Source organism: Podarcis liolepis (genome assembly GCF_965112155.1).
Source record: "Podarcis liolepis genome assembly, chromosome: 4".
In the NCBI taxonomy this organism is placed as follows: domain Eukaryota; kingdom Metazoa; phylum Chordata; class Lepidosauria; order Squamata; family Lacertidae; genus Podarcis; species Podarcis liolepis.
Window position 1 is genome coordinate 43,616,465 of NC_139558.1, and position 26,742 is coordinate 43,643,206.

The 26,742-nt window shown below is 43.0% G+C and overlaps 1 protein-coding gene and 1 long non-coding RNA gene across 3 annotated transcripts in view; both read left to right on the forward strand.

The window, feature by feature from the left end:
- The window catches only part of LOC310706390, a 109,651-nt gene extending 99,557 nt beyond the window's left edge, over positions 1–10,094 (forward strand). For both annotated transcript variants that reach the window (XR_014525823.1, XR_014525824.1), the window contains one exon: positions 8,874–10,094. This is a non-coding gene — a long non-coding RNA (uncharacterized lncRNA). The remainder of the gene's footprint in view (positions 1–8,873) is intronic.
- An 805-nt stretch (positions 10,095–10,899) lies between these two features.
- Positions 10,900–26,742, forward strand: part of PTCHD1 (patched domain containing 1) — a 65,149-nt gene continuing 49,306 nt past the window's right edge. Inside the window, exon 1 of the mRNA XM_083501859.1 lies at positions 10,900–15,950. Coding sequence (XP_083357985.1) covers positions 15,522–15,950 — 429 coding nt within the window. The 5' untranslated portion in view covers positions 10,900–15,521. The remainder of the gene's footprint in view (positions 15,951–26,742) is intronic.

Sequence of the window (26,742 nt, forward strand, 5' to 3'; positions counted from 1 at the left end):
CTCTACACCTGGCTTGGGGTGGGGCCTGCTGCCGCTGCTGCTTCTGGGCAGAGAGCACCATTTTTATTTTTATTTTAAATTGTTGTTATTTTTTTACCTATGCCATTTTAAACTGTGATATTAATGCTCTGTTCTTAGTGTTAGATTTTGATTTATGTGGAAATTGTTTTCCATTTGGTTGTGTACTTTTTGATGTGTTTTATTTATTGTTTATGACTTCTGTTATGTTTTTAATTATGTAAATCTTGTCATGTTGGAAGCCACCTTGAGCATTGTTTTAACTATGGAAAGGTGGCATACAAATAAAATTATGATTATGATGATAGAAAGTGTGTAAGGCCTGACACAGTCATTAAGCCACGGATAGGAAACCTCAGGCCTGGAGGGCCAAATACATAACTTCCAGTATGAAGCGGACCCAAACCAAGACACCATCTTCTGTGGCTGCACTCCCATGTGAGTCATGTGACCTGCACAAGAGCATGCCCCCCCAAAATATTTTTATTACTATTATTTATTGAGTTTATATACTGCCCTATAGCTGGCGGTCTCAGGGCGGTTCACAGAAGGGATCGCTTGGGGGGCAGCAATCTTGTGCAGCACCCCAAAACATGTGTTTTTGGGTGCCATGCCCGAAAAAGTGCAGCCCAAAATTATGCAAGGCTGCGGCAGCCATTTTGGCTGTTGTTCTCTTGCGAGAAAAAAATGGGATATCCCTTTTTCCCAGGGTGGTTGCAAATGCAGCCCTCCAAATCTCTCTATCTGGTCCTCAGAGTTCTTCCCAGTGGCCCTGCTTCACACAGAGAGTGTTTTTGTCTGCCTGGAATATGCCCTTGAACTCTGATAATGGGCCCCTCCACACTGGTGTTTTACTGCAGACGTATTTTGCAACATGTTCTTGACCCGGTAATAGTGGTTACTGACCCAGTAATTAGTGGTGGATTCATTCTCCTCCTGTTTGTTCTGAGATGCTTCCCCAGTGCTACCAGATTATTGCTGCCCAGAGGGACTATAGCACAACAAATGTGGAACAAAAATAAACCAGAGGATTGGTGTGATGGCCTGGGAATCCGATTCAGGGGCTGAACCGGAGGAATCCCGGCCTGCACAGGAGTCCCCGCCTCCAGGGCCGGCTGAGCTGGGGCAGGGCCTTACATCTGAAGCACCTGCACCTGTGCCGGATCCTCAGGAGCAGGCACCAGGTGAACCCACTCTGGCTCCGGAGGTGATTGAGGACACATTGCCTACAGGTGCACCTCTCCCAGCCCTGTCAGGGGAAGGTGAGTCCTCCCCTGAGTCCAGTAACCCTCCAGCCTCTCCTGAGCTGCAGAGGCTCAGGGCAGAGAGCGGAGGGAACTGGTTTCTCCCAGGAGGAGTGCTCGCCTTAAGGCCAGAAGAGGCGGGTCACCTGGGGGCCGGGGCCGCCCCTGGCCTCAGAGAAGATAAAGGCCAGTCAGCCCGGTCCCAGGTTGCGGGAGCAACATCGTTGAAGAGCTGTTTCGGCCAGCACCCAGACCTGTTCCTCCAGAGTTCCCGTCCTTGCCTGGCTCCTCGCTTTGGACCCCGCCTCGCCCGTGGAGAACAGACTATACAGACCCTCGACCCAGGTCCTGGACCTCGCCCCACGGTAACCTTCCCCCCAGGACCAGCACAATTGGGGTGGTTAAAAAAATATTTGTAGGAATTCATCAGGAAGTTATGGTATATACACTGAATGGAAATGAAACAGAATGACAGCCCAAAACCTTCTGCAGGCTCAGGTTTGCATGTGATCACCCTGATAGCATCACGAGCACAAGTCACCATGAATGTGCAACAGAAAGGACATCTGGAAAGGCCCAAGGTCTCTTGCCTGTCTGTCTGGAGGATAGAGTGTGAGTGTGTGCAGAAACTAGCTTTCTATGCAAATATGAGATTTACATCATTACTCCACCCATTTTTGCCCCCAGCAGCATGTGTCCCTAGAAAGGTGTCCCAGAAAGGAATGCAGCCATCTTATCAGAGCCAGCCAGCAAGGCCAACTAAGTTAGAGTCTTGAATGGTGTATGATCCCAAAGGACTTGTAGTAGGAGCAGATGGCAAAACAAGGGTGGGAAAATACAGAACTAAAGTGATGAGCAGGGGCTAGATTCTTCTTTTATAGGACCTTCATAAATGTATAGTGGGTACATTTTTGATGAACATTTGTTTACAGGCAGGACTTTCTTCTCAGAACCTCAGCTTTCCACCCAAAAAAAATTCTCTAGCCATCGTGACATCAGCTATAAAGATTAAAAAATGTGATGCCATTGTGCCTGAAAGGTTGAGAAACAAGGTAAATGGAAAGATAACTTGATTATCTTGATTCTAAATCCAATAATTTCTAACATGATCTCAGAAGCCTACTTCTGAACACGCAGAAAGATTGATTCGAGAGATATCAGTACTGCACCCTCTTTTGGATGACTGTCAGGAAAACACATTCAACCCTGGAATAGGTGAAGTAAAAGAATGCAGCACGTTAAACGCTGCAGTTTCCCTGCATTCATCCACCATCCTCATAGTATGTATGCTATGCATCCCCATACAGAGGCTTGATTTCACCATTTAGGAATCAGCATCTGCATGCAGGAATGGAGATATGCTTAAATAGCAAATTTCTGAAAAATGAAATGCCCACACAATACATGGTAACATTTTCAAGCTTCAGAAGTCATTAAAGTACTACAACAAACCAATGGAGGTGTGAAAGGATGAGTAAAATCCAATGGGCACATGCAAATTGCATTTCACTCATGGAAAAGTGCCACTGCTCTCAGTTTGGGACATACTGTCCAACTTTGCAGTAAAGATCAGTGTTAAGTTTCAGACACCCACATTGTCTTCCTTCCAAAATATCATTCTAGAAAGAACATCTGTGAATGAAGCCACAAGGGAGCATGGGAATTTCCACAGTAACAAGAAACTTCTAGTTGGCATTTACAGAACTATATCTGAGGACAAATCCTTTCCTTATCATAGGTACTTGCCCTTCACCGCTGCACTTCTAAATGTGAACATAATTGTTTTGTTTCAGAGTGCGAACTATGAACTGGAATTTCCTGACTGAACAGCGGGTAGCCCAGGACACTTGCTGGTGGCCCAAGATTGATTTGTGCTACCCCCATTCATGAAACAATAGAGAAGTAGAGGAAAAGGAGTCTTTGGTTACTTTTACTTATTGGGTTATTTCCAACAAAATCATTGTACTCGTGCAATAACCTCCACTTGTGGAATGAAACCACCTTCACCTTTCGTCTCTCCACCCTGCTCCAATTCTGCTATAGAGTGTTGGGAGAACTCCTGGAACAGATTGGGGGTAAGGAGACAGAGGGGAAGTTGTACAAGCGGAAGTTGTATGGTTTGGTTGCATACATCTGTCTATAACCGTAACCCTTCCACCTAAAGGATCCCATTTCATTAAAAAACAACATATCAAACAATGCTTAGAAACCTGTATAAAACCCAAACACACCACTGTATTTTTAAACAGCATTGAAAATTTCTTAAAAACCCCATTTTGCTTTTGGGTGTTTTAACGGTACTGTGTTTTCTTCATAATTTTATGCATTGCTGTTATTTGAAAGGTACTTAATATTGCTTTATGTTATCGTTTTAATGACTTGATATCTTATCACTGTCATTTTCCTGAATGCTTTGTAAGCTGCCTTGGGAGGGGAAGCACCCTAAAGGTGGATTTTAATACATATATAAAATAAATCCAGAAACTAGAAATCAGGATAATTATCCCATGTTAAAAAAAACAGCATTTACTGCATCAAATTCAGCCCTTTTAAAAATAAAAGAAAGATAAAAATGAAAATCTATGGTGTTTGCACATATTTATAATAGTCACTCACCTCAGGAGTGCCACAAGATCACAAATGAGTGCTGAAACAACTGAGTGATAACCTGCCTATTGAGGCATGATCCACTTCACAAAGAGGTATGAGAGCCCTCGTTCCATTTTATGTGTTAATTGCATGCTGAATAAGACAAAAAGGTGTGAATGCTCCACATTCATCATCCATGGGTGTTAACTTTATAGCTTTTGCTCTGCTATCAGCATCTCAATTGCCTTTTAAAAACACTGGTCTGGAACCTCTTCTACTGCAGAAAAACCTCAAACAAAACAAAACCCTCCACATAGCCTAGCTGAGCAAAAAAGTTTGGAGGGGGTGGTCTGGTATGGCCATATAAGTTCTGTCTATATGATTATAGACTTCCTCACGGAAAAGGAAAGTTGGGGTATAAATAAATAAATATATTATCATCGTAATAGAGAGATATTCCAAGAGGACCATCTCTACTTCACCTGCCAATATGCATGTAAGTGTGGGGAAACCAATGTAGATTCTGGTTCAGCTTTTGCTTTGCTTTATTTATTTTTGTATATATTCAACAGATTTATATGCTGCCTTCCTTCCCACTAAGAAAAACTAGTCCCAAGCAGCTAACAATATTACTGTTGTTGTTGGCTATGAAACTTGTTGGCTGACCCTCAGGGACCCTAATCAACCTCCTAAAACTAGAAGAAGAAAAGTTTGGATTTGATATCCCACCTTTCACTCCCCTTCAGGAGTCTCAAAGCGGCTAACATTCTCCTTTCCCTTCCTCCCCCACAACAAACACTAGTCCCCTGGTTCCAAACCTTCCTCTCCCAAGGCTTCCCTAGGGAGTCCTCCAGCGGGAGCCTCCCACCATTCCTCATCGTCCTTAAAGCTCAAACCAGTTTTTCAATTGCGATAAAATAGAAATCTGGTCCTACCAACCGGCCTAATATCCACAAAAAGGTTTCTCAAACTGGAGTACCGGGCCCTACTTGAATGTGTGCCAAGATTACAAAATGGAAGGTAGTCATAGGCGTTTTGTCTGAGCAAACAATGCTTTCTAGTCAGAAACAGAAAAAGGCAGACGTGGTGTATTTTCTGCAGGCTGCTGCATTGTACAGTCTAACCTTTTCCCTGATCTCTTAGCAATCCTGAGGGCAGAGTTGAAGAGACAGGGGAATTTCAGTGCCCCAAAAACTTCTCAACAGTCCTGAGATCTCAAAAGTATTCAACTTCCTTAACTAGAGCTGAACTAAAATTTCTTAGGTGGCTTTTTTTTCCTGAGAAAAATTGTGAAGTTTTTCTTTTGCTCATCGCCCCCAGAAAAATAAAGGTACTTTGCAGAAATTTCTCCAAATATTTTCCATCACTTTTTGTGGCAGCTGCCATTTTCTCTTGCATTACACACTAGAACAATGCTATATCTGGCATGTTGCAAAATGGTGGCCAAGCTGCCCACAGAGTTGCTGCTGTTGCTGCTGCATGTAGCAGAAAAATGAAATAAAACTTGGGGCGGGGGAGGAGAGGAAATGAAAGAGGTTGTGCTACTAATGGTGCTGCTGGTGAGCCCCACCCTCAAGAAACTGATGGAGAAATTGTCCTTCAGCAAAATGGTCCCCTCAGTTTCTCTGCCCACAAATAAGGGACATTTTCGAGAGGCCATTTTTGCACAGCCCAGCCGTAACATTATTCCCTTCAAGGTATGCATCACCACACTTACTTATCTACACTTCCTTATTGTGTTACTTCTCCTAATACTATGGGGGTGAGGTATTTTGTTGCTGCTGTTGTTATGTTCTGTATTTTGTGTTTTTATACTGTAAACTGCCCTTTGATCTTTGGATGAAAGGCAATGTATAAATAAATAAAATCAATTAATTAATTAATATAAAAAAACACCAAGAGCTATGTCACTCAAGCCATTCCCATAAGGGAAAAAGTAACATAAGAAGGCCTTATAAGCGATTCAACTCACATGCCTGGATTCCTGTCTTTTCAACACCAAGGGAAGACCTTTTTATTTTCCCAGGCCTTTTAATTATATGTTTTTAGTGCAATTAAGATATGCCCACTAATTGCTTTTCTCCCTTACTGGTTTTTAATATTGATCTTGCTAGTCTGTTTTTCTGCTGATCTTGTGCTGCTTTTATGCTGCTTTCTAGGCTTTCTGTTATTTGCATTGCGATAGTTATAATAAGATTGGATTGCATTTCTGTATCTTATTGATCATTTTAAATCACCCAGAAGACTTGGTTGAGGAACAGTCTAGAAATGAAATAATATAAATTAAATAACATCTGGTGATGCTTCACTTGTGGCAAAATCATTTCAGCTTCCCTTACTTTGCATTATTTACTGCTTGCTTTCCATCCTTTACCACGTTTCATATTGTCAGACTTCTTCTTCCCATTCCCCTCATCTCACTGCACTGCCATCTCTGCATGTTCTTAATTAGGTTTGTAAGGTCTCTAGGAACAGGAGATGTCATTATATGTTTTGTAAAACATTGTGTGCATCTGCTAAGCAATACAATGAATAAGTAATAGGAATCTTTTTCTTTCTTTCTGGAAGTTAAAAACTCCATTGCCATTTAAAGACTTTCTGTTTATTAACCACCTTGCTTTTAAGTAATTTATTAAATCAGTTAAATTTAAATATATTCTCTAAATCTGAGTACCTTTATTGGTATCTGCTACTTGTTATATGAAGAACCTGGTAGGGACACGATTTGACAGGTAACAAGAAGTAACATTGACACAATGGAACCAAGTTTGAGAAAGTTAATATTAATTACACTTTCTGTTTCCTGTTACTGTCCCCAGGTTACTTATAAGACTCAAGACCCCACAGATAAACCATGAACAGGCTAGCTAGTTTGTTGCAAAATAAAGTAGATTTTCCCTCATATATTTTCTTTCCCTAGCCCACCTCATAAGACTAGTTCACAAAGGAAGGAACTAGATTTTTCTCCCTCAGGCACCGAGTCTCTTGCCTGTGCAGTTGGCAAGCGCCATACATCAAACACCTGCAAGCCTCCTACAAGATCCCACCACATGCAGAAAAAGAAGGGCAGATCCATTGCCCTGCTATGTGCATACCTAGACATGGCCAAAGAAGGAATCCTGTAGAATTATCCACACAGGAGTTTTGCTAAGCACAATGAAGACAAACAAGTCTCTTTCTATGATTCTTTTTGTATACATGGGTTCACACTGAAGCAGCACTGGATTTAGGATGGTGCGGGTAGATTTCCCACACAGCATGCTGAGCCGAGGAGTTGCAAAATTGAGAAGATCCATAACTGAGAAGATACATTTGGGGGCACCAACTTTTGGTCTTGCACAGGGTGCCATATAACAATAGATTACAGTGGTACCTTGGGTAACAGACACTTCAGGTTACAGACTCCGCATACCCAGAAATAGTACCTTGGGTTAAGAACTTTGCTTCAGGATGAGAACAAAAATTGCGCAGCGGCGGTACGGTGGCAGCAGGAGGCCCCATTAGCTTAAGTGGTACTTCAGGTTAAGAACAGTTTCAGGTTAAGAAAGGACCTCCAGAACAAATTACATTCTTAACCCGAGGTACCACTGTACCAAAGTCCGTCCCTTGTGATTTGCAGCAGTTGGTATTCAGAGGCATACTCCCTCTAACAGCACAGGTAGAAGATAGCCATCATGACCATCATTGATAGCCTTATCCTCTATGACAGCCTTATGCTAGTTGGATGCTTCTGAACCCTGTTTGTACATAGGAATGCGTTAGGAGGACAGATCATTGCTGCGTGATAGAGCACATGCTTTGCATGCCACAGAGGTCTCGGGTTCAAGTCCTACTGTCTGGCTCAAATAGCAGATGATGGTAGAGACCTTTGCCTCAGAACCCAGAGAGCTGCTGCCAGCAGAGCAGACAATATTGGGCTAGATCAGGGTTTCCCAAACTTGGGTCTCTAGCTGTTTTGGGACTACTGGTCCTGCTAGCTAGGAATGATGGGAGTTGTAGTCCAAAAACAGCTGGAGACCCAAATCTGGGAAACTGTGGGCTAGATCAGGGGTAGGCAACCTAAGGTCCGGGGGCCGGATGCGGCCCAATCGCCTTCTCAATCCGGCCCGCAGACAGTCCGGGAATCTGTGTTTTTACATGAATAGAATGTGTGCTTTTATTTAAAATGCACCTCTGGGTTATTTGTGGAGCATAGGAATTCGTTCATATCCTCCCCCCCCCCAAAAAAAATATAGTCCGTCCCACCACATGGTCTGAGGGATATTGGACCGGCCCATGGCTGAAAAAGGTTGCTGACCCCTGGGCTAGATGGACTACTAGTCTGACCTTCCCGTTAACTGCTAGCCAAAACCTTTAGTTTCTCGAATTCATTGGAACGACAACTGGAGCAATTGCTTTTGTTCCTAAAAACATAGCAATTACCCTCAAACCTAGTCATATGCGCTATGTTAATTAACAGCTGCATTTTCAGCAACATGTCATTTTTATTTAAGCACAATATTAATTTAACCCATAAACTGTATAGAGTGACAAATGCTAAACGCATTCTAAGACAATGATCCTGCCACTTGCATTTCTGAAAAGGAAAACAAAGACATATACCCTTGACTTCTGTGACTGCATCTTTCCACATCTTGCTCATTAGCATCCAAGCCTGTGAATGTTAATTGGAAATTTATTGAGAGGAATTAGCATATTGATACAGTGGTAATGAGAATTAACTATGAATTAATTATGAAAATTGATACACTGAGGTTATCTAACGCTGAACATCAGAACCTGGCAATTGAGAAACTGATTGGCTATTAGACCTCTGTTCAATAGGTGCAAAGAATTGTCTAATGAGGAAACAATTTTTTTTCCATACTGGAGCAAAAGCTGTGCCACTCAAATCACTGGATATTTTGTGAATGGCTTTAATGGGCACTGGATCTGACATGCAATATGTTGTGCTTTAATTTGCTGAGACAAATCTATGTTAGCGTACTTGGTAATAATAATGGTTTCATTTGTTTACAACAGTGGCTCTCAGTGTCGTATTGTTGGAAGAACCCTGGGGAAGGAATGACAGATGGATCCACCATGTCCATAGGAACAATTATGGAACAGACCTGCTGCCGTCTCTCCATTTTTCCTCCCTTACCTGCCTCCATATAAGCTTTGTTTTCTTTATTTTCTATTATTCCCTCTCCTGTCTCCTCACCCCCCACATCCTATTCTCCTTCTTGTCATATATCCTTAGTGAAGTAATCTTTCCTTATTATAGGCCCCGGGGAATTCAAATCTCTATATACTTTCTAAGGCGCATCACCCATTGAACTCAATGGGACTTATTTCCAAGTAAACACGCAGCAGAGCAAATGCTTTCTGCCATGTCTCCCATCACATTTTTAACAACCACGGTTAGCTATACGTGTTTCATACGTTCTAGTGCTTTGCTGATATAATATTCAGAGTCAGTCTCTGAAGCATGCGACACTTAAGACGTGATTACATTAGCACACTTTGCCTTTCCCAGAGATGATAAAAGTGAAGTACAATAAAGGGGTTGGAGCCCAATCATGCTAATAATACATTCACACAACCACTTCAGCACACACAGAGGTGGTCATGTGATGGTTCAGGAAACCATACAAAAACTGGATTTCGGTCAGCGTTATCAGTCATGCTTCTTTGGGCTTTTGTATTTTTTTCTTCAAATGATTCCACAGAACACATGGGTCAGCCCTCTAAAATGTACCAAATTCCTTCTCTGTGATTCGTAATGATGCTGTGTTTGTTTATAAGAGTCAATTCTTATAACTTAAACATTGGGTTTTTGATGGTGTGCTGATGTCATCTTAGTTTATGCATGAACAGATTTTGTAATGGGCAAGTTCTTTCCACATGTTCCCTGAAACACATATTCTGCTGGTCATGCGCTCCGCAGCCATATGTGAGTACATGTGTATGGCCTCTTCACTTGGCCATCAGACACATCTGCAGAGAGTAGGGCTTGCCAGTATCAATGTGTGAAGTTAGAATGTACCAACACACACACACACACACACACAGCATTCACTGTGCTCTGTTTCCACTAATATGCACACTTTTCTCTTAATACACACATTTTTGTAACTTGTTTAGGTTGGAGAACTGCATTACAAAATTTGGAGAACTGCAGATTTTCAAGTACAGCTGTATTGGGGGTGCATGTATTATTTCTCAAAGTGTAAATAAAGTAGGTGCATGTTACAATGTGAACCGAACTGAATTTTTCTACGTTCTCCATCGCTTGTCAGGTCCAAAGGTTTCCTTCTTCCAACAAAAAGACTTTCATCCTCAGAAGAATGAAAGCTTTGGATCCAAATTATTATTAGATAAACTAAGGAGTGTGAAATTTGTAACTGAAACTGTCAAAGTTTACTTATATAGTATCATTGGTACACAAAATGTTTCCCTGAGACAAGCAAAACAGATTAACTTGGGGAAAGGGGAGAATGTAAAAGTAACAGGCACTTAAGACTGTTTTCATGAAATGTATTCATTTATGATACTGATACTTCTGATACTGATACTTCCACTTTTATCAAGAATAAGGGGGCTTACAATTCAGAAAGGTACAAATTAACAATAAAACAAGAATAAAATTATATTAAATGTTAAAAAAACACAAAAACATGCAAATGTAGAAATGCAGTCAAATTTTCATTAAGAGCAACATACTTGCAGGGTCTATTGGAATAAAAAGAATTGCTGCCTGTCAAAAAGTAAGAAGAAAGGGGGCTGGTACACCTCTCATGGGACTGTTCCAAAGTCTGGTGCCACAATAATAATAAAAAAAGATTATGCATCCTAAGAAAAGGCCTAATGCCACCTTTGCCAAACACATGCCTTCCAGATATTATGAACTACAATACCCATCAGCCCCAGTCAGCATTTTGCTGGCTGTGTGTCATAGGAACTGTAGTCCAAAACATCTAGAGGGCACCAGGCTGGTGAAGACTAGGCTAGTGGAAGAAATAGAGAAAGACAGCTAATCTTATTTTATTATTATTATTATTATTATTATTATTATTATTATTATTATTATTATTATTATTATTTAAATGTGTGCTACAAGTTAGATTCCACATATGAGACAGTGGCACTCTAGTGTCACATAGGCTGTCTTCCATGAAAGCATCTTACAAATATTATAATTATCATATATTAGTATATTCCTATTTTATTTGTATGTATATTAAACTGAAATCTCCATTGCTCTTTTCTGTGCAATTTTCATATTTCTGAGTTTCAAGTTAATTTTCTTACTTTAGCCTTATATTTATCAAATCTAAATTAATCTATTTCTCGTCGGTTATTTCGTCAGACTGATAATTCTGCTAGTTAACTTTTTCAAATTCATCTTCAATTCTTATATCATGCTCTTTTATCATGCTCTTTGAGCTTACTGACTGATAACTAGAGCTACATCTACAACTACATCCATCATTTGCAAGCAAGCAATCTGGAGATATATCTGAAATTAACAGAAATCTCAAAAATATTTAATTACTTTGAAAGATCTTCCATACAAAAGTCTTTATATTTCCTTAAGTAAAAAAAAAATAGCAATCCTATAAAGCCATGGAGCCTATTAAAAAATTATTTACTAATGAAATCCATTATGTTCTCAGAGTACAATAATTGAATTCTGTGGGTTTTACTCCCTATTAAGTATATTTAAGATTGTACCTAAGATACAAGGTTTAAGATTAAACCTTATTTGACATATTAGCCCACAGAAAGTGTGTACACACACACACAAATACAGATATAGTCCAATAAATATTGGATGACATACCCCAAGACTGGAACACTTCTACACATGTGGTGATCCTGTTCCCTATAAGACAATTGTGGAATTTAGTATTTGCTGAAATTGATAAAATATTATGACAAAATGTGCCTGCACGTTTGGTCATGCTCCACTAGATCAACAAGACAGCTTGAACAAAGACTTTATTTTTTTTAGTTGTTCACTAATAACAACAACGGGTTCACAAAGAGTCGGACACGACTAAACGACTAAACAACAACAACAATAACAGCAAGCAAAGAACAGGAAAGGGGCAACTAAATCCCAATATTGCCATGTAGAAATTGCCATAATAGAAAACATGAAAGAAGCGAAGCTAAGCCAGAAATATTGTATGTTATCTGGCCTCCTTTCCTAAGTTATATGTCAAGTATGAGCAGACTTTAGGCTTGCAGGATATACTCTATTTCTTGTAGTAGAACCCATAAGTTCAACAACAAGAACCAGGTACTGTACTAAAGGGCAGAACTACATACTGAGAAGAATCGCTGATGCTAGTGGGGTTTAGCTGATGCATCAAAGCTTAGAAGTATCAGGCAGTTGTGAAGGCCCCAATCACTCAGGAGATGCAGCAGCACCTGAGAAGTCTAGGCACCATTGTGTAGGGAAAGCCTGTTCTCTGCTTGTTCCTTCCCACCTCTGTGCCATGCACAGCAATAGCCACGCTTCCTTCTCTCAGTCGGATGGCAAAGAGTTGCAAGGTAGCTGATGCTCAGGTGTCCACAAAAGTGGTTTGTTGCAAGGAACAGCTGCCATTATTTCTGGTTGTTCACCTGATCTCTGACTCTCAGAGGTGCAACAGGTTGGGTATGCCCAGGACACAGAGGGGAGGAGTGCAGGAATCCAAGCAGGGAGAGTTGACTGCTTGTGCCAGAAGGTGCCACCTCATATTCTTCTCACTTGTGTGCCCCCCTTCAGAAGGTGCCACGGTAAGAATTTGGGAAAGGGCCACAGCTGAGTAGGCCTGCTGCTCAGATCACACCCACTTTCACTGTTTCTTTCTCTCAATGTAGCAAAGGCTGGAAGACCTAAGAGAGCAGTCATTACAAGGAGTGGCTGCCATGGCTTCTGACATATACCACGCCCTCCCCTCTTTCTGAGGAGAATCTGCTTGCTCATTCACTCTTTGCCAAGGAGACCTGAGCCCCGCGAGTGAGCAGGTAGAGTGGACAGATGCAGTGATGACCACTGCTGGACATGCTAGGCCCAAACCCCACTGCTCAGAGGGAGGACCTTGAATGAACAGCTGCATCTGTCCACTTGCGCATCCGACTTCTCCCAATCCTAGGATTTGGGCCCAATCCTAACTGCTGCACCACCCAGAGAAAGGACAATGGACACAGCTGGATGACAGCAAATTTACACTCTGAGCAAAGTGCCACAGGGAGGTAGGGTGGGAATGTTTTAGAAATATATAAGAGCCAACTCCTTTCTCTTGGTGGGGAGGACTGGGCCAACCCAGAGCCCACCAAAGGCATATTGCTAAGGGTTCCCTTTAACTTGAAACTGGGCACAAGATTCAATATCTGGGGTTAAGCCCTGTTCCCCATTTCAATCCCAGATGCACCTAGATTGGACTGGGAATGTGAATGTGAATCTGAATCCCTGGAGCGCTGCTGCCAGTCAGTGCAGACAGCACTAAGCGAGATGGACCAATGACCTTGCTTGGTCTATAAGGCAACTCCCTATGCTCCTGTGGGGAGAACTGGCTTTCATTGAAACTGGATGGCCTTTTCTCCACATCCTTTCCTGGGAGAGCTGTCCTTTCGCCACCGCTTCTCGCCCCCCCGCCCCCCTTGTTTTGGGGCATTTCTACTCATCCCAGTGACCCCACGATTTCCTTTTCCCTGGCGGGATTCCAGAGGGCTGAGTTGCTCCTTCCGCCCACCTATGCAGGCGCGCGCGCGCGCCAGCGCAGGCGCTCCTCGACCCCGCGAACTCACCCGCCTCGTCGCGCCCCCTTCGAAGGAGAGGGGGAGTCTGAGACAAGCTCCGGGCAAAGGGTTAAGGGCACCGGCTTCGCGGCGGCTTCACGTTCTTAATGGGCATGTGCGCAGCACTCGCACATGCCCATTTAGGCTGGAGACTGGGCAGTTTCTTCTCTCGCACGGAGAAGAGCGTCGAAGCAGCAACGCGCGGAGAGAGAGAGAGAGAGAGGCAGGCAGAGTCGGCGAGAGGGAAAAGGAGCCAGAGAGAGGGGAGCGGGGACGCCAGCGAAGAGGGAGCTGGAGGAATTGCCCAGACGTCTGTGGCTCCTGGCACCGGGAACCGGCGAATCCCTTCGCTATGCGCTGACAAAGAGAGAAGAGGCGGCAGCTTGACACCAATGAAATACACAAAACTGTATCTCTGCGCTGATCCGGGTCGCGAAGCCATGAGGGAGCCGTTCGCCCCGGCGGGGAGCAGCCCTCTCCCCAGCGCGCTTCTTCGGGGACTCCTCCAGAGGTGAGCCGGGAAACTTTGCCATGCGCCACGTCGCTCCCAGCTCCGCGCCCGGCTCCCCTCGTTCCCTGAGGCGGCTGGGCAGCTCTTTCGCTCGGGCAGCACAAGCCGGCGGCGCCGACATGGATCTGACCTGAAGTGGCCTCGGGTCGCCAACAAAGCAAAACAAAAACCAAGTGGGGGATCCAGTCCTCGGAGCAGAAAACCCCGAGGCGGGCACGAAGAAGGCAGGGAGCCACCCACCTCCCTGTGTGTTAAGATGAGGAGGAGGATTCGTCCCTGGTGATTCGCAGTCGGCGATCGAGACTTCCAGCTAAGTTACCTATAAAGGTTATTTTAAATTAGTGTTATTATTTAAAGAAAACCCTCCCATCTTGGTTGTGTTTCATGCAACACCTCGGATCCTTGAGTCGCGTGAGAGAGCCTGCGAAGATGGGGACGAAGAAGCGCTGCTTCGCCTAGCCGCCTGCTCCGAGCCACCTGGGCATTGGCTAGTCATTTGTTCAAGCTCAACAACTGTCATGAAAAAGCCGCGGAGGAAACTGCCCCTGAACTCGCTCGCAAGTGGCGGCACCAGCAGCAGCAGCAGCAGCGTGTGCTTTGAAACGGCGAGTTTCTCCCCCTGGGGCTTTTGGACTGAGGAAGAGGCGAGTCTCTTTCCTGTCATCGTTTAGAGGCGCGGGTGGGGGAGGAAACCCATTCATTCAGTTCTGCAGGTGTGTAACCAGCCGGAGCCCCACGATCTCCTGTGGATCTACAACCGAGCAGAAGCAGCAGCAGCAGCAACAAATCGCAACACCTCCCAAAGGATCAGGTGTCGAGGGCTTCTGCGTGCGAAATTTTTATTATTATTTTTAATATATATAGATCTCCCTCCCCCATCCCTGCCCCCCACCATCTCCCTTCAAGCCGGGGAGCGGGAGCTCCACTGAGATTAGTCAGCAAGTGTGTCAAACCCCCACTTCGATCTACACACACACACACACACACACCCCTCTCCTGGACCAACAAACAAAAACACCCCCTCCAAAAAAAGAGGCACCCACCCACTTGGCTGGGCAGAAAGCGCAACCACCCTCCAGAGAAACAAAGAGGTGTTGCCACCCATCCGATCTGGGTCTCCTTCCTTCCCCCCCCCCCACCCCCTTCTGGGTGTTGCTTCCTCGGCGCCGTTGCCCTTTTCCCTGGAGAGTCTTTGTTGCTGTTTAAAGTCAGACAATGAGGCGCCGGGAAACTCCCCTCGGCAGCCTCCTGGACAGAGGCGAGCAGCTCTAGCGCCCGCCGTGCGCGGAGAGGCTGGCGGGGAGCGAGAGGCAGAGTTGCCTGCCCCTTTCCGCCCGGAGGGGCAGCTGCCGCCGCCGCCGCCGCCTGCCTGCCTGGGCTCCCCGATGGTTTTGTCTGGGCTCTGGCAGAGCCTCCGATCCCGTCGCGCGCGCCTCGCCCTCCTGCGCTGCTTCTGCACTAGGATGTTGCGGCAGGTCTTGCACAGGGGGCTGAGAACGTCTTTCGCCAGACTCGGCCACTTCATCGCCAGCCACCCGGTCTTCTTCGCCTCCGCGCCCGTCCTCCTCTCCATCTTGCTGGGCGCCAGCTTCAGCAGGTACCAGATCGAAGAGAGCGTCGAGCACCTGCTGGCGCCCAAGCACAGCCTGGCCAAGATCGAGAGGAACCTGGTCAACAGCCTCTTCCCCGTCAATCGGTCCAAGCACCGGCTCTACTCCGACCTGCATACCCCGGGCAGGTACGGAAGGGTCATCATCACCTCCTTCGTGAAGGCGAACATGCTGGACCAACACCACACCGAGCTGATCTTAAAGGTAATGCCCGGGCGAGAGTGTGTGTGTGTGTGTGTGTGTGTGTGTGTGTGTCGTGGAGGGGAGAGAGGCAGAGATGAATCGCCCCTCTCTCCTGCACCCCCACTCCTTGAATCGTGGTAGATTTGCTTCTAAATGTGAACAGATGTGTCTGCATCATATATTTATCTACGCGGCTGTGTCTCTCTGGGTAACTGTTCCCTGCCCTGAGAATGCAGCTGCCAAGTCACAGCCCTGCAACAGTTGGGTTGACTCCTGGTTGCAGAACAGAGTAGAGATTTCCTCTCATCTTGGGAGGTGGGGAGGAGGAGGAGGAGGAGGAGGTGGTGGGGTGTGTGTGGAAGATTTTGTGAATGAAGGAATGACACTTTAAAAACATTCTGCCTGTATTATACATGGATTGTCCCCCCACTACCTCTTCCCCCCCTCTTGTTTCTATTGTGCAAGTTGAGTCAATGGCAGTTAGTTTTGCTGATCTGCAGTTGAACCTAAACTTCAAAATTGATTTAAGGGGATTTGTAAAAGTCAACCGGTTGTGGGCTGCTCTGGACTTAATTCCTATAGAACAAATTAAGTATTATACAAATTAGTATTAATTTGTAACAGCTCTTGCAAGTTTGTCAAAGCCAGGTGTTGTTTTGTTTGAAATCTATTTCTTTTATGCCATTCCACATGCTATTTTCACACATAGTTTCAAAATCAAAGGAAAGGGTATATTGTTTTAATGGCGTCACTCTATAGATGTTTGCTATGTAGTGTAATGCATGGTATTTCATTAGGTTTTACCTTCCTGGGTATAAGCGGTCCCACCTATTTCAGTAGTCTGTCTTAATTTGTCAGGAATAATTTCCGTTTCTGTATTACAATATATACTCCAATCATTTTGAGTACAGGTTTAGAATGAAAATGCGAGAAAGAGCTGCAGGTGAGTGGAAAGAAGAACAATATGATGAAGGGGAGGAAAACAAATTTCTGGAACATGGAGAATTGTTTTAGAGGTGTGGCTATGACTAGCCCCGTACACGCTTTTCAGCATTAAACAACTGCACTGCATGTTTCCCTTGCCTCTTTTGGGAATTGCCAGACAGTGTTTTTCTGGAAACAGAAAAAAATGTTGACAGGTCTTCAGAAGACACTGCAAAGTAATCTTAAATGTTTTGACCTTTAGAGTCTCTCTCCTCAACTGAGAAAATGCATATTCATAGAGATAGTCTTGCAAGTTCCATCAAACCATATGCTAAGCATTCCATGATAGAACAGAATCAGTAACACTAGCATTATTTATCTCACATTTAATTATTTGTATTTGAATATTGATATACTGGCCCAGAAATATCAAAAAGGTGATGTAGTTTGTGTCTTCCCATAGAAAATTTTCTGGCAAATAAGGAAACCATAGGGATGTCAATCCCTATTCCTTTATTCTCCCTGAGATACATTCTGTTATAAGTAGGCATAGGATTAGCATAGATGTTCTCCTGATTTGCTAGCTCTAGAAACGAGACACAAATGACTCTGAATCTTTTCCAAAACCTTTTTATGCATGACATTATGTATCAGTGCAACTTAGAACTGATAGTTATGTCAGAAAGATTGATAATTATATCAGTGTTCGGTTCAACCTAATTTATAATCAGACTTTGGCCACTGAATGTTTATTGTTCATTTAATGAGATGGTGGTAAACCACACACCACAGTCACTTTTGACACCATGGACTTTTGCAGTTAGCTAGAAGTCATCAGGCATGCCAAATGTTCTCTGTTATTGAATAGTTGCCATCTACACATTGTGCAATGACCTCTGTTTTAACCGCTTCTCTTTGGGGCTGGTGCCATGTTCAGGTGAATGTGTGGTTAAGCCCTTGAAGGATCCTGGGAAGTTGGGTTTAAGCAATGAGAGACAGGACATGAAATTCTTGACATGTTGTGGTCATGTGGCATTGAATTGTTGAGCAGCAAAAGGAGGTAACAGGTAGAGGATTATAGGAACTTAAGCTGTAATCCTAAACCCACTTTCTAGGGAGTAAGCCCCATTGGCTACAGTGGGATTTGCTTTAAAGCAAACGTGCATGGGGTCTCACTGCACGTCATCTGGTTCCCATAATGTTCCACCTTGTAGCTAAATTAAGAATTGTAGAATTGGAAGGGACTCCGGGGTTCATCTAGTCCAGCCCCCTGCAATGCAGGAATCTCAACACGCAGTCTCCCATCCAGTTTTAAACCCTGCTGGACTCTGCTTAGCTTTGCAAATGTTTTGGCAGTTTTATTAGATGTTTCATTGACTACCTAATAGGCAAAAGTATGACGGGGAGCTAATGGCTATAAGATTATTGAACGTATTGTTTTGTCTTTATTCCATCTGTGTCCTCTGTTTGTCTAGAAATGTTCTGTCCCCCTATTTTCCTTTCTCCTTTTTTCTCTGAAAGATGGCCATGGCACTACTGGTGCAGCCCATCAATCAAAATTATTTTCTCGCCATCTTAGGAAGCTCTCATGTTTGGAAAAGTCATCCCCACTTCTATAAGCAATATGAGGAAGGGCCAGGGTGGAACAACTGCTTCTCATGCAGAAGATTCCAGGTAGGGCTAAGAAGGACATTATGGAGAACCACTGCCGGTCAATACTGATCTACATGGACCTGGGATCTAACTTAGTATAAGGCAGCTTCTTATGTTTGCTCCTAAGTACTAGATGGAGAATTAGTAATGTTTTGATACAAAGCCGTTGCGTCTATCAATATGAGCATCTAGGAGTTGAGAGGCTGTTGATTGTTTGATTTGAGCACTATTTCCTGTGGATGGCTAATGGTATTGGGACATAAGGGCAGGGCTATTTTTACAGTAATGAGTCACCCTTAGAAGAGAAAGGGGGGAAAACCATGGAGATCAAACCAAGATCAGCGAGATTATATCATGGAGGAGAGGGCTATTGAAGCCTACCAGCCATGACAGCTCTGCTCTGCCAATACACTTGAAGGCAGCAATGCTTCTGAATGAATACCAGTTGCTGGAAGCCACGGGAGGGGGGGAGAGGGTTTTTGTGCTCAAATCCTGCTTCCCAGAGGCATCTGGTCGGCCACGGTGAGAAGAGGATGCTGGACTAGATGGGCTATTGGCCTGATCCAGCAGGCTCTTCCTATGTTCTTATCAGCAACTGAAGGCTGTCCTAGCTTAAGATGGACCTCAGATGGTAGTGTTACATCTGCAGCTTATTCTTCACTGACAAGTAAATTTTAGCATGCCACACTCTCTGAATTGCTTGCTCATATTAGCAACTCTGGAATGAAGATGCTCTTTATATCTCAGACCCGGTTTGGACACTGCTGATTTCTGCCTTTCTTTTTAATAAGAATTTCTAAACAAACTCCTCATTCGCTGCTAAAAGATAAAATAAGTGGGGAAAAATAGGATTGTAGTGTATTTATTTTGTTCACTTTGGTTAACCATGTCTGTTTTAAAATTTCAATATAACCATAGAGCCAAGCTCCAGACTTCCACTTGCAAGTATATTTGGGCTGCTGTTAACAGCTACTGCTTTGCAACTGGTTTCTATTTTTTGACAGGCAAAATGATGAGGAAAGACACCAGTGTTCTTTCCCAAATCTAGCAAGTTCCCTCGTTCCTGACAGAAGTCATCTACTAACTGAGAGGGGATTTTAAATGAGAAGACACAATCCTGGGTATGTCCCATCATGTTCAGTGGAGTTTACTCCTTAGTAAGTTTGTTTAGGATTGCAGCTTAAGCTGATACTGTCTTAACATTAAAAAAAAGAAACTCCCTGGACTTGGGTATAGTAATTTCCCAATGGCACTAGACTTTTGTCAAATATTTAGTGGCAATGAAAGCTGATAAAATGAAAACTGGAAAGCGAGACCTGTATGTTTCTACTCATTCACGAGTCCCATTGAGTTCAATGAAACTTATTCCTAGATAAGTATGTATACAATTGCAGCCTAAAATCTTTGTTTTATTTCAGGGTGCCTAGAAAATTAGTGCCTTTATCATAGCCTAAATAGATATTCTGGATAATGACAAAAAACAGTGAAGTTATCTAAGGGGACCAAAAGAGGCACATTAAACCTTAGCTGTATACCAGTGTTTCTCATTGACATGTCACAATTCTGAAAATGCTTAGCAAAGCTGCTATAGTCTATCTAGGGAACCCAGGACCCTCCAGATGTTGTTGAACTGCAATTTGCATCATCACTGAATATTGGTCATGCTGGCTGCGGCTGCTGCATCTGTTGGGCCCCCATCTTTGATGCAGATCAACAAGACACTTATTAACCAGTCGTTTTCTGCTGGGACAGGTGACTATTGTATCATTAAGTCTTCTGAGAGTCTAGTGGAAGTATCTGTTTAGGATTAGGGTGATTTCTTGCTTGACTGGAGGCTAGTACAATTCATGAAGGGCAAGGAGCCAAGATTGAAGTCTACATATACAGGAAGATAATTTCTTTCATGTAGGTTTATAATGTAAAAGATGGTGAAGTCACACTTGCACACTACATGAGTTTCTCCCAATAAGAGTAAGAAGCATTTGGTATTTGACATTTGAAAATAGCCTGAAGCACACAAAAAGCAGGGGAATTATGCTTGCACAAAATCCCTACATGAATATGGGCCGTTGGCTTGCCAGATCTTATAGTGGCATCTCTCCTACAATCTAGCTTGGAAGGCAAATCACAAGGCCTATATATCTACCTCAAAGAGCTAGGGCTGATATTGAAAGGTTGAGAAGAACAAACTATTAAATGTGGCCTTTTCTTCTGACAATTAAAAGCTTCCCTTACTCCCACTAGTACCACACATTTCCTTTGACTTCTTTATTTTAAAAAAGCATCTTTGTTGAGGTTTTCACACATTTAAATTATCTCATTTTAAACCAACTAACCTATAAATCAGCTAAAATATTTTAAACAGTAAGTAACAGATTAAAACTTTTAAATAGTTTCTAAATGCATACATTTCAGCAGGATGCTACAGAACTGGTTTTGAGCTTGATTGGATATAATGGCACTATATTCCAGCTTTTCATGAAAAACACATTCACCTGTCCTGTCAAAATTGGGAGGCAAACCATTACACATTTTTGGTTCAGGAACCATTACGAAGTCCTTTTATTATTATTATTTGGTTCCACTTCAGTTCAGTACAGGATGATATGGCAAACTGACCTAGCGAGTTCCATTCCAGTTCTAGTTCAGTTTGGGTGAGAAAATTTTAAATATTCACATTATAACACTGATTTGAATTTTAAAGCAATTCATATAATTGTGCTACTAATCTTAATCCTAATCTTAAAATGGCTAAACATACCAGAAAGAAATGCCTACAGTACATACAGAAAATTGTAATGTAAAGAAGACTGGGGTTATATTACATGACATTAAAATATATAATTGGATGACAAAACTTTTTTTATTAAAAAAACCCAAAAACCTTGCACACATACCATTCATCTCCATTCAGCAAACTTTCTCCCTAGTACCTTAGATGTACTTTAGGGTGGTCACATATACGTTGCCAAAAAGAGGACACAGATCTCCATATGACAATTTATATGCAGCAATGCAAAATTGGAAATCTGCTAAACAGAATTACAGTACATCCCACCATAGTAGGAGAGGCCTCTGACCAGGTGACCTCTGCACCTGCTCTCCTATTTAGGTACCACACCAAACCAGAATGGCTTGTCTGCTTTAATGTTCTGTTTTTCTCAGTGCTCTCATCTCCTGGTGCAACAGCCTCCCTACATGTATATAAATAATTGTTGTCAATTCAGACATGAAGCCAAATAAAGGAAAGGGCTGCAGATCAATGGCAGAGCATCAGCGTTGCATTCAGAATGTCTCAGGTTCAATCTTTGGCATCTCCAGGAATGTTACCTCTCTGAAACCCAGGTGAGCTGTTGCCAATTAGCATAGACTCGAACTAGAAGGACCAGCAGTATGGGTGGTACCGGGCAGGGGCAGTGAGGCACACGCCCCCACAAGAAAAGAGCTTTTGCCCCCCATTGTTGGACTGATTAGCATCTACTGTTATTTTTCTTTCAGAGATGTTAACAGGTGTGACATAACTTGCCCATCACGAAATATACTTTGCCCCATCTGTGCCGCCCTCCCTCAAAAAAACCCTTTTTTCTGGTTCCATCACTGGCCAGCAGTATAATATAGCCTGCTATATTCCTATGTTTCAGGAAGCTTCATTATGGTTTAGTAACTGCAATGATGTCCCAGCTGAAAAACCGGTTTGCAGCTGAACAGCTACCATGCTGACAGAAATTGTTCAATGCTTCGCATACACATATCACCCACTGGCTCACCCTGGTTTACACACCTACCTTTATGACTTTCCATAAATTGTGCCCAGGTCCTAATGGGCAGCAGGAATGTGTGCACTATGACATAACTGGGAAAATCTCTTGCATCTGATGCAGGAGCTGTGCTTCCCCACTCAAAGTGCTATCCTAGGCTGAGCTGCCACCACCATTAGGCAGAGTGAGGCAGCCCTGCTGAGCTTTCCTCCACCCACCTCCCCTTTTGGAGGATAAAGCAATGTGTGTGCACCACACAGACTGTTATGCACCCCTAAGCTAACCTGCTACTGCCCTTGAGTATTGTGGAGGATGCTGCCCCATTATAGCAGAATTGAACTCTATTTCAGCTGCCAGTCCACTCAGCTTCTATATGTGGAATGGGGGATGGTACCATCTTGCCCTTTGCTTCAGGCAGCAAAATTTCTTGGCCTAGCACTGAACCTAGGCAATTAGCTATGATTACCTGCTTAAGTGAAATAATAAGTAAATAAGCTGTGATCTTTTTTCCCAAAAGACAACCCCTGCTATATAAATATGTAAAATACCCTATAAATACAAAAGGAAATATTATCCATACCTTATACCATGGTAAAATAAAATCAATGTTGATGGAATCCTTTCAGTATCCTGTCTCATATGAGCTGGCTTTGCAACTCCCAGTGTAGATTTTATCAACTCTTGACATTCTGAAATCATGTATCATTCACTAGAAATCACACTAGAGTTAGAAATCATGAGAGTGGAATATCTTCTTGGCCTTTTGCCTAAGATCAAGTGTAGAAAATCATGAGATTGATCAGATGCACTGAGATTTGGGAAAGATCTCATCAATATGATGATGACCAATCTCTTTTTCTTCTTTTCAGCAGAACCAAGTCAAGTGGTAAGGCCCTAAATGGGTGCCTGCTGCCACTGAGAGATCAGGCAATGGACTACAGGGGACTGGGTTCACTGAAGATCAATTGAGATGAGACAGAGATATTGAGGGTGGGAGCCCTAATTTATATTGGGAGTCAGTGAATACTTTGTTCTGAATGGAGTTAAACACCTTCCTGAAGGATTAAGTGTGAAACATAATGTTTCTGCTCTTGTCAAGCTTTGTCTTGAGATCAAGAATGCTAGAAAATTATTTTTTGTTTCAATGAAAAATCTGATTTCCCAAGCTAAGGCACTAAGTGCAATATCATTGTGGAATTAGCCGTAAACATATCAGAACTGCATGACAAAGGACACGGTTAATGCAAAGCATCTTTTTTGTAAGAAATAATTATATACTGTATGGTCCACTGGTTTCATTAAAACAGCTTTTGGTGAGAAATGAGACCTTATCTCATGGCATTTTCACCATGGAAGTATGGTCAACATTTTTGGATAACTAGTCCATATTTAAGTACTAGATGGACAGCTGAAAAGATATAGCCTGTCCTTGAACTAGAAGTAAGATATGCAGTAAAGGTTTCATTTTTTCTCTTTGCTGTAAAATAGAATTGCTGAGGCAGAAAATGCCCCTCATCCTATCCAGATGTGGAAATGGTAAATCACAAAGAAAGTCCAGCTATGGTCAAATGGATCACCCTGTAAACATAAAATCTGAGTGGTATTGAATTGGATGGCAACTAGTGGCAAGTGTTTTCCTGCCTTTTCAGTAATGTATAAATATTTTAGCCTCAGTAACCATAGGATAGATATGGTGAGACAATCATCAGATGGTGGAGCACCATTAACAAAGGGGTAAGTTTCTGACTCACCCAGACAGCTGTGTCAACCCACCCTTGCAATCTTATAAATGTGTTTAGGATAGTGATGCTTCTTTCATACTCAATTGACATAAATAAATTGTATTCCACTGCATATGAGCATCATGTAGTGATTGGCCTATATGCTATGAATCATGCAGGGGAAACCGATAGTATGTAGAACATCATAGGCTCCAGCTCCTACGGGCCAAAGCACTTTCACTTCTCTCCAATGTATTTTTTGAGGGGGCTGGGCCCCCTCAATGTTCAGAGGGTGTTCAACTCTGTCCCCTGGCTTCTCACAACGCCACACACATGATGTCAGGACATCACGTCTGGGCCCCACTATCTTCTTTAGAAGTTGGCTCCTCTGTTGAACATGCAGATTTGGAGTATTATTCTATCTAGCTCAGTATTATTATTATTATTATTTCCTGTCTTCCATCAACTTTTGACAACTACCAGTTTGCATACAGGGCAAATAGATCCACAGAAGACGCTATCACCACCACTCTCCATGCTGCTCTGTCCCATCTGGAGCAGCCGGGGAATTATGTGAGACTGCTGTTTGTGGATTTTAGCTCTGCTTTTAACACTATCCTCCCCCATAGACTGGTGTCCAAGCTAGAGACGATTGGACTCCCCAACTCCACCTGTCTCTGGGTTTTGGATTTTTTGTCAGAACGTTCTCAGAGGGTTAGAGCAGGGTCACATGTGTCCACAGCCCTTAGCCTTAACACCGGCTCACCACAGGGTTGCGTGTTGAGTCCCCTGCTCTATGCTCTCTATACGTATGACTGTTCAGCCATCCACTCCAGCAACAAAATCATCAAGTTTGCTGATGATACTACGGTGGTGGGGCTCATTTCAGGAGGGGATGAGTCCGCCTATCGGGACGAGGTGGAGCGGCTCTGTGTTTGGTGTGGAGAGAACAATCTGGTTCTTAATACGGCTAAGACCAAGGAATTGGTGGTGGATTACAGGAAAAAAAAGGCGGACATTCAGCCCTTGTATATCAACGGGGAACGGGTGGAGAGGGTGGCGGAATTCAGGTTTTTGGGAGTGATTATGGATCAGGGCATGACTTGGAGCGCAAATACCACTGCTCTGGTGAAGAAGGCCCAGCAGAGAATTTATTTCCTCAGACTTTTAAAAAAGAACAATCTGAGTGAGAGACTGCTGGTGTCCTTCTACCGAGGCTCCATAGAGAGCATACTTACATACTGTATTTGTGCTTGGTTCTCCAGTTGTACAGCTAGGGAGAGGAAGGTGCTCCAGAAGGTCATAACCACAGCCCAAAGGATTATTGGGCACCCTCTTCCACCTTTGGAAGAACTGTACGGTTCCCGTTGCCTTAGGAAAGCAAACAACATCCTGCAGGATCCATCTCACCCGGGATACAGTCTGTTTGCACTACTGCCTTCTGGCAGGAGGTATAGAAACATCAAGTCAAGGACAAATAGACTGAAAAATAGTTTCTATCCAAGAGCTGTGGCCTTGTTGAATGCTGTAACTCGATAGTGAGACCTGGGAGTTTGATGGGGGTGGGGGTGGGGGTGGTTGGAAGGTGGTTTGTTTGGTTGTTGCTGTTGTTTTGCTTTGTTTTTAAGGGATGGCATCCAATTTCGTTGCACTGGTGCAATGTTGCACTAGTGTAATGACAATAAAGAAAATAAAAATAATATTGTCTTCTATCTGGCAGTATTCACCAGTCTTTTTTGGAGATGGCAGGTATTCTGTTATCCTTACATATTCAATTTGTTAACAAATTGCAGGGCAAGCTCTAGGCTAGTTACAACTAACTTTAAAACATACATAAATGTTAAAGCTAGCAACCATACATAAACATAGCAATTTAAAGTGGAGGTTGATCCATCTGAGTAAATGGATATACCCAGTCCTGCATGCCTATGTTTAGAATATTTTAAAACTGTATTGTTTTAGCACTTTGGTGTTTGCTACCCTGGGCTCCTTTAGGAGGAAGGGTGGGATAGAAATTTAATAAGCTCACCATGCCAGGCAATTGTATAAATGCTTGAAGGAATGTCCAAAATATGGTAAATACCAACACACACATAAAAGTACTGAGAATCCCATATGAATGTTGTGGATTGCCAAAAATAGGTATATGTTTCTACAGTTCTCAGCTGTATGGCAACAATCATATTTAGGGAGTGGTCAACACTTACCGGTGTATCTACAAGGTTTCAGGCATTCAACAAAGTCATCTGTGCTTGTCAGTATTTGCATGTAAATGTTAACTTTTATCTGATTTTGAATATTCGCAACGTATTGTATGTCCGTCACTAATTCTGGCAGTGAACTTGAGTGACTGAGTGCCTATTAAGTTGGAAGTGAAGCAGCCCCAACCAAAACAAAGTATTGGGGACTCTCTAAGTGTGATGGTATTTGAGTATGCAATTAAAAAGAGAAGATGTTCCTTAAAAATAAAAAAAAGCCTGACAAGGCCCTGTGACCCTCTAAGGAATATTGAGGTGACATATTTGGAAGTGGAGAAACTGGATGGGGGGGAGAGAACGGAATAGCCCTGCTTACCCCCCTAACTGCTGATAATAAGGGATGCAAGCTGTGACTTTTTTATATATATAAAAAAATCACCATCCTTTCTCTGTAGCAAGCAGAGATGTTTCAAGAAGAATAAAGAAAGCCTTTCCCCCTTTCCCAGTCTCAAAATTACCATTTCTCTATACAGCTATAAATGCTGAGATTCCCAGGCTG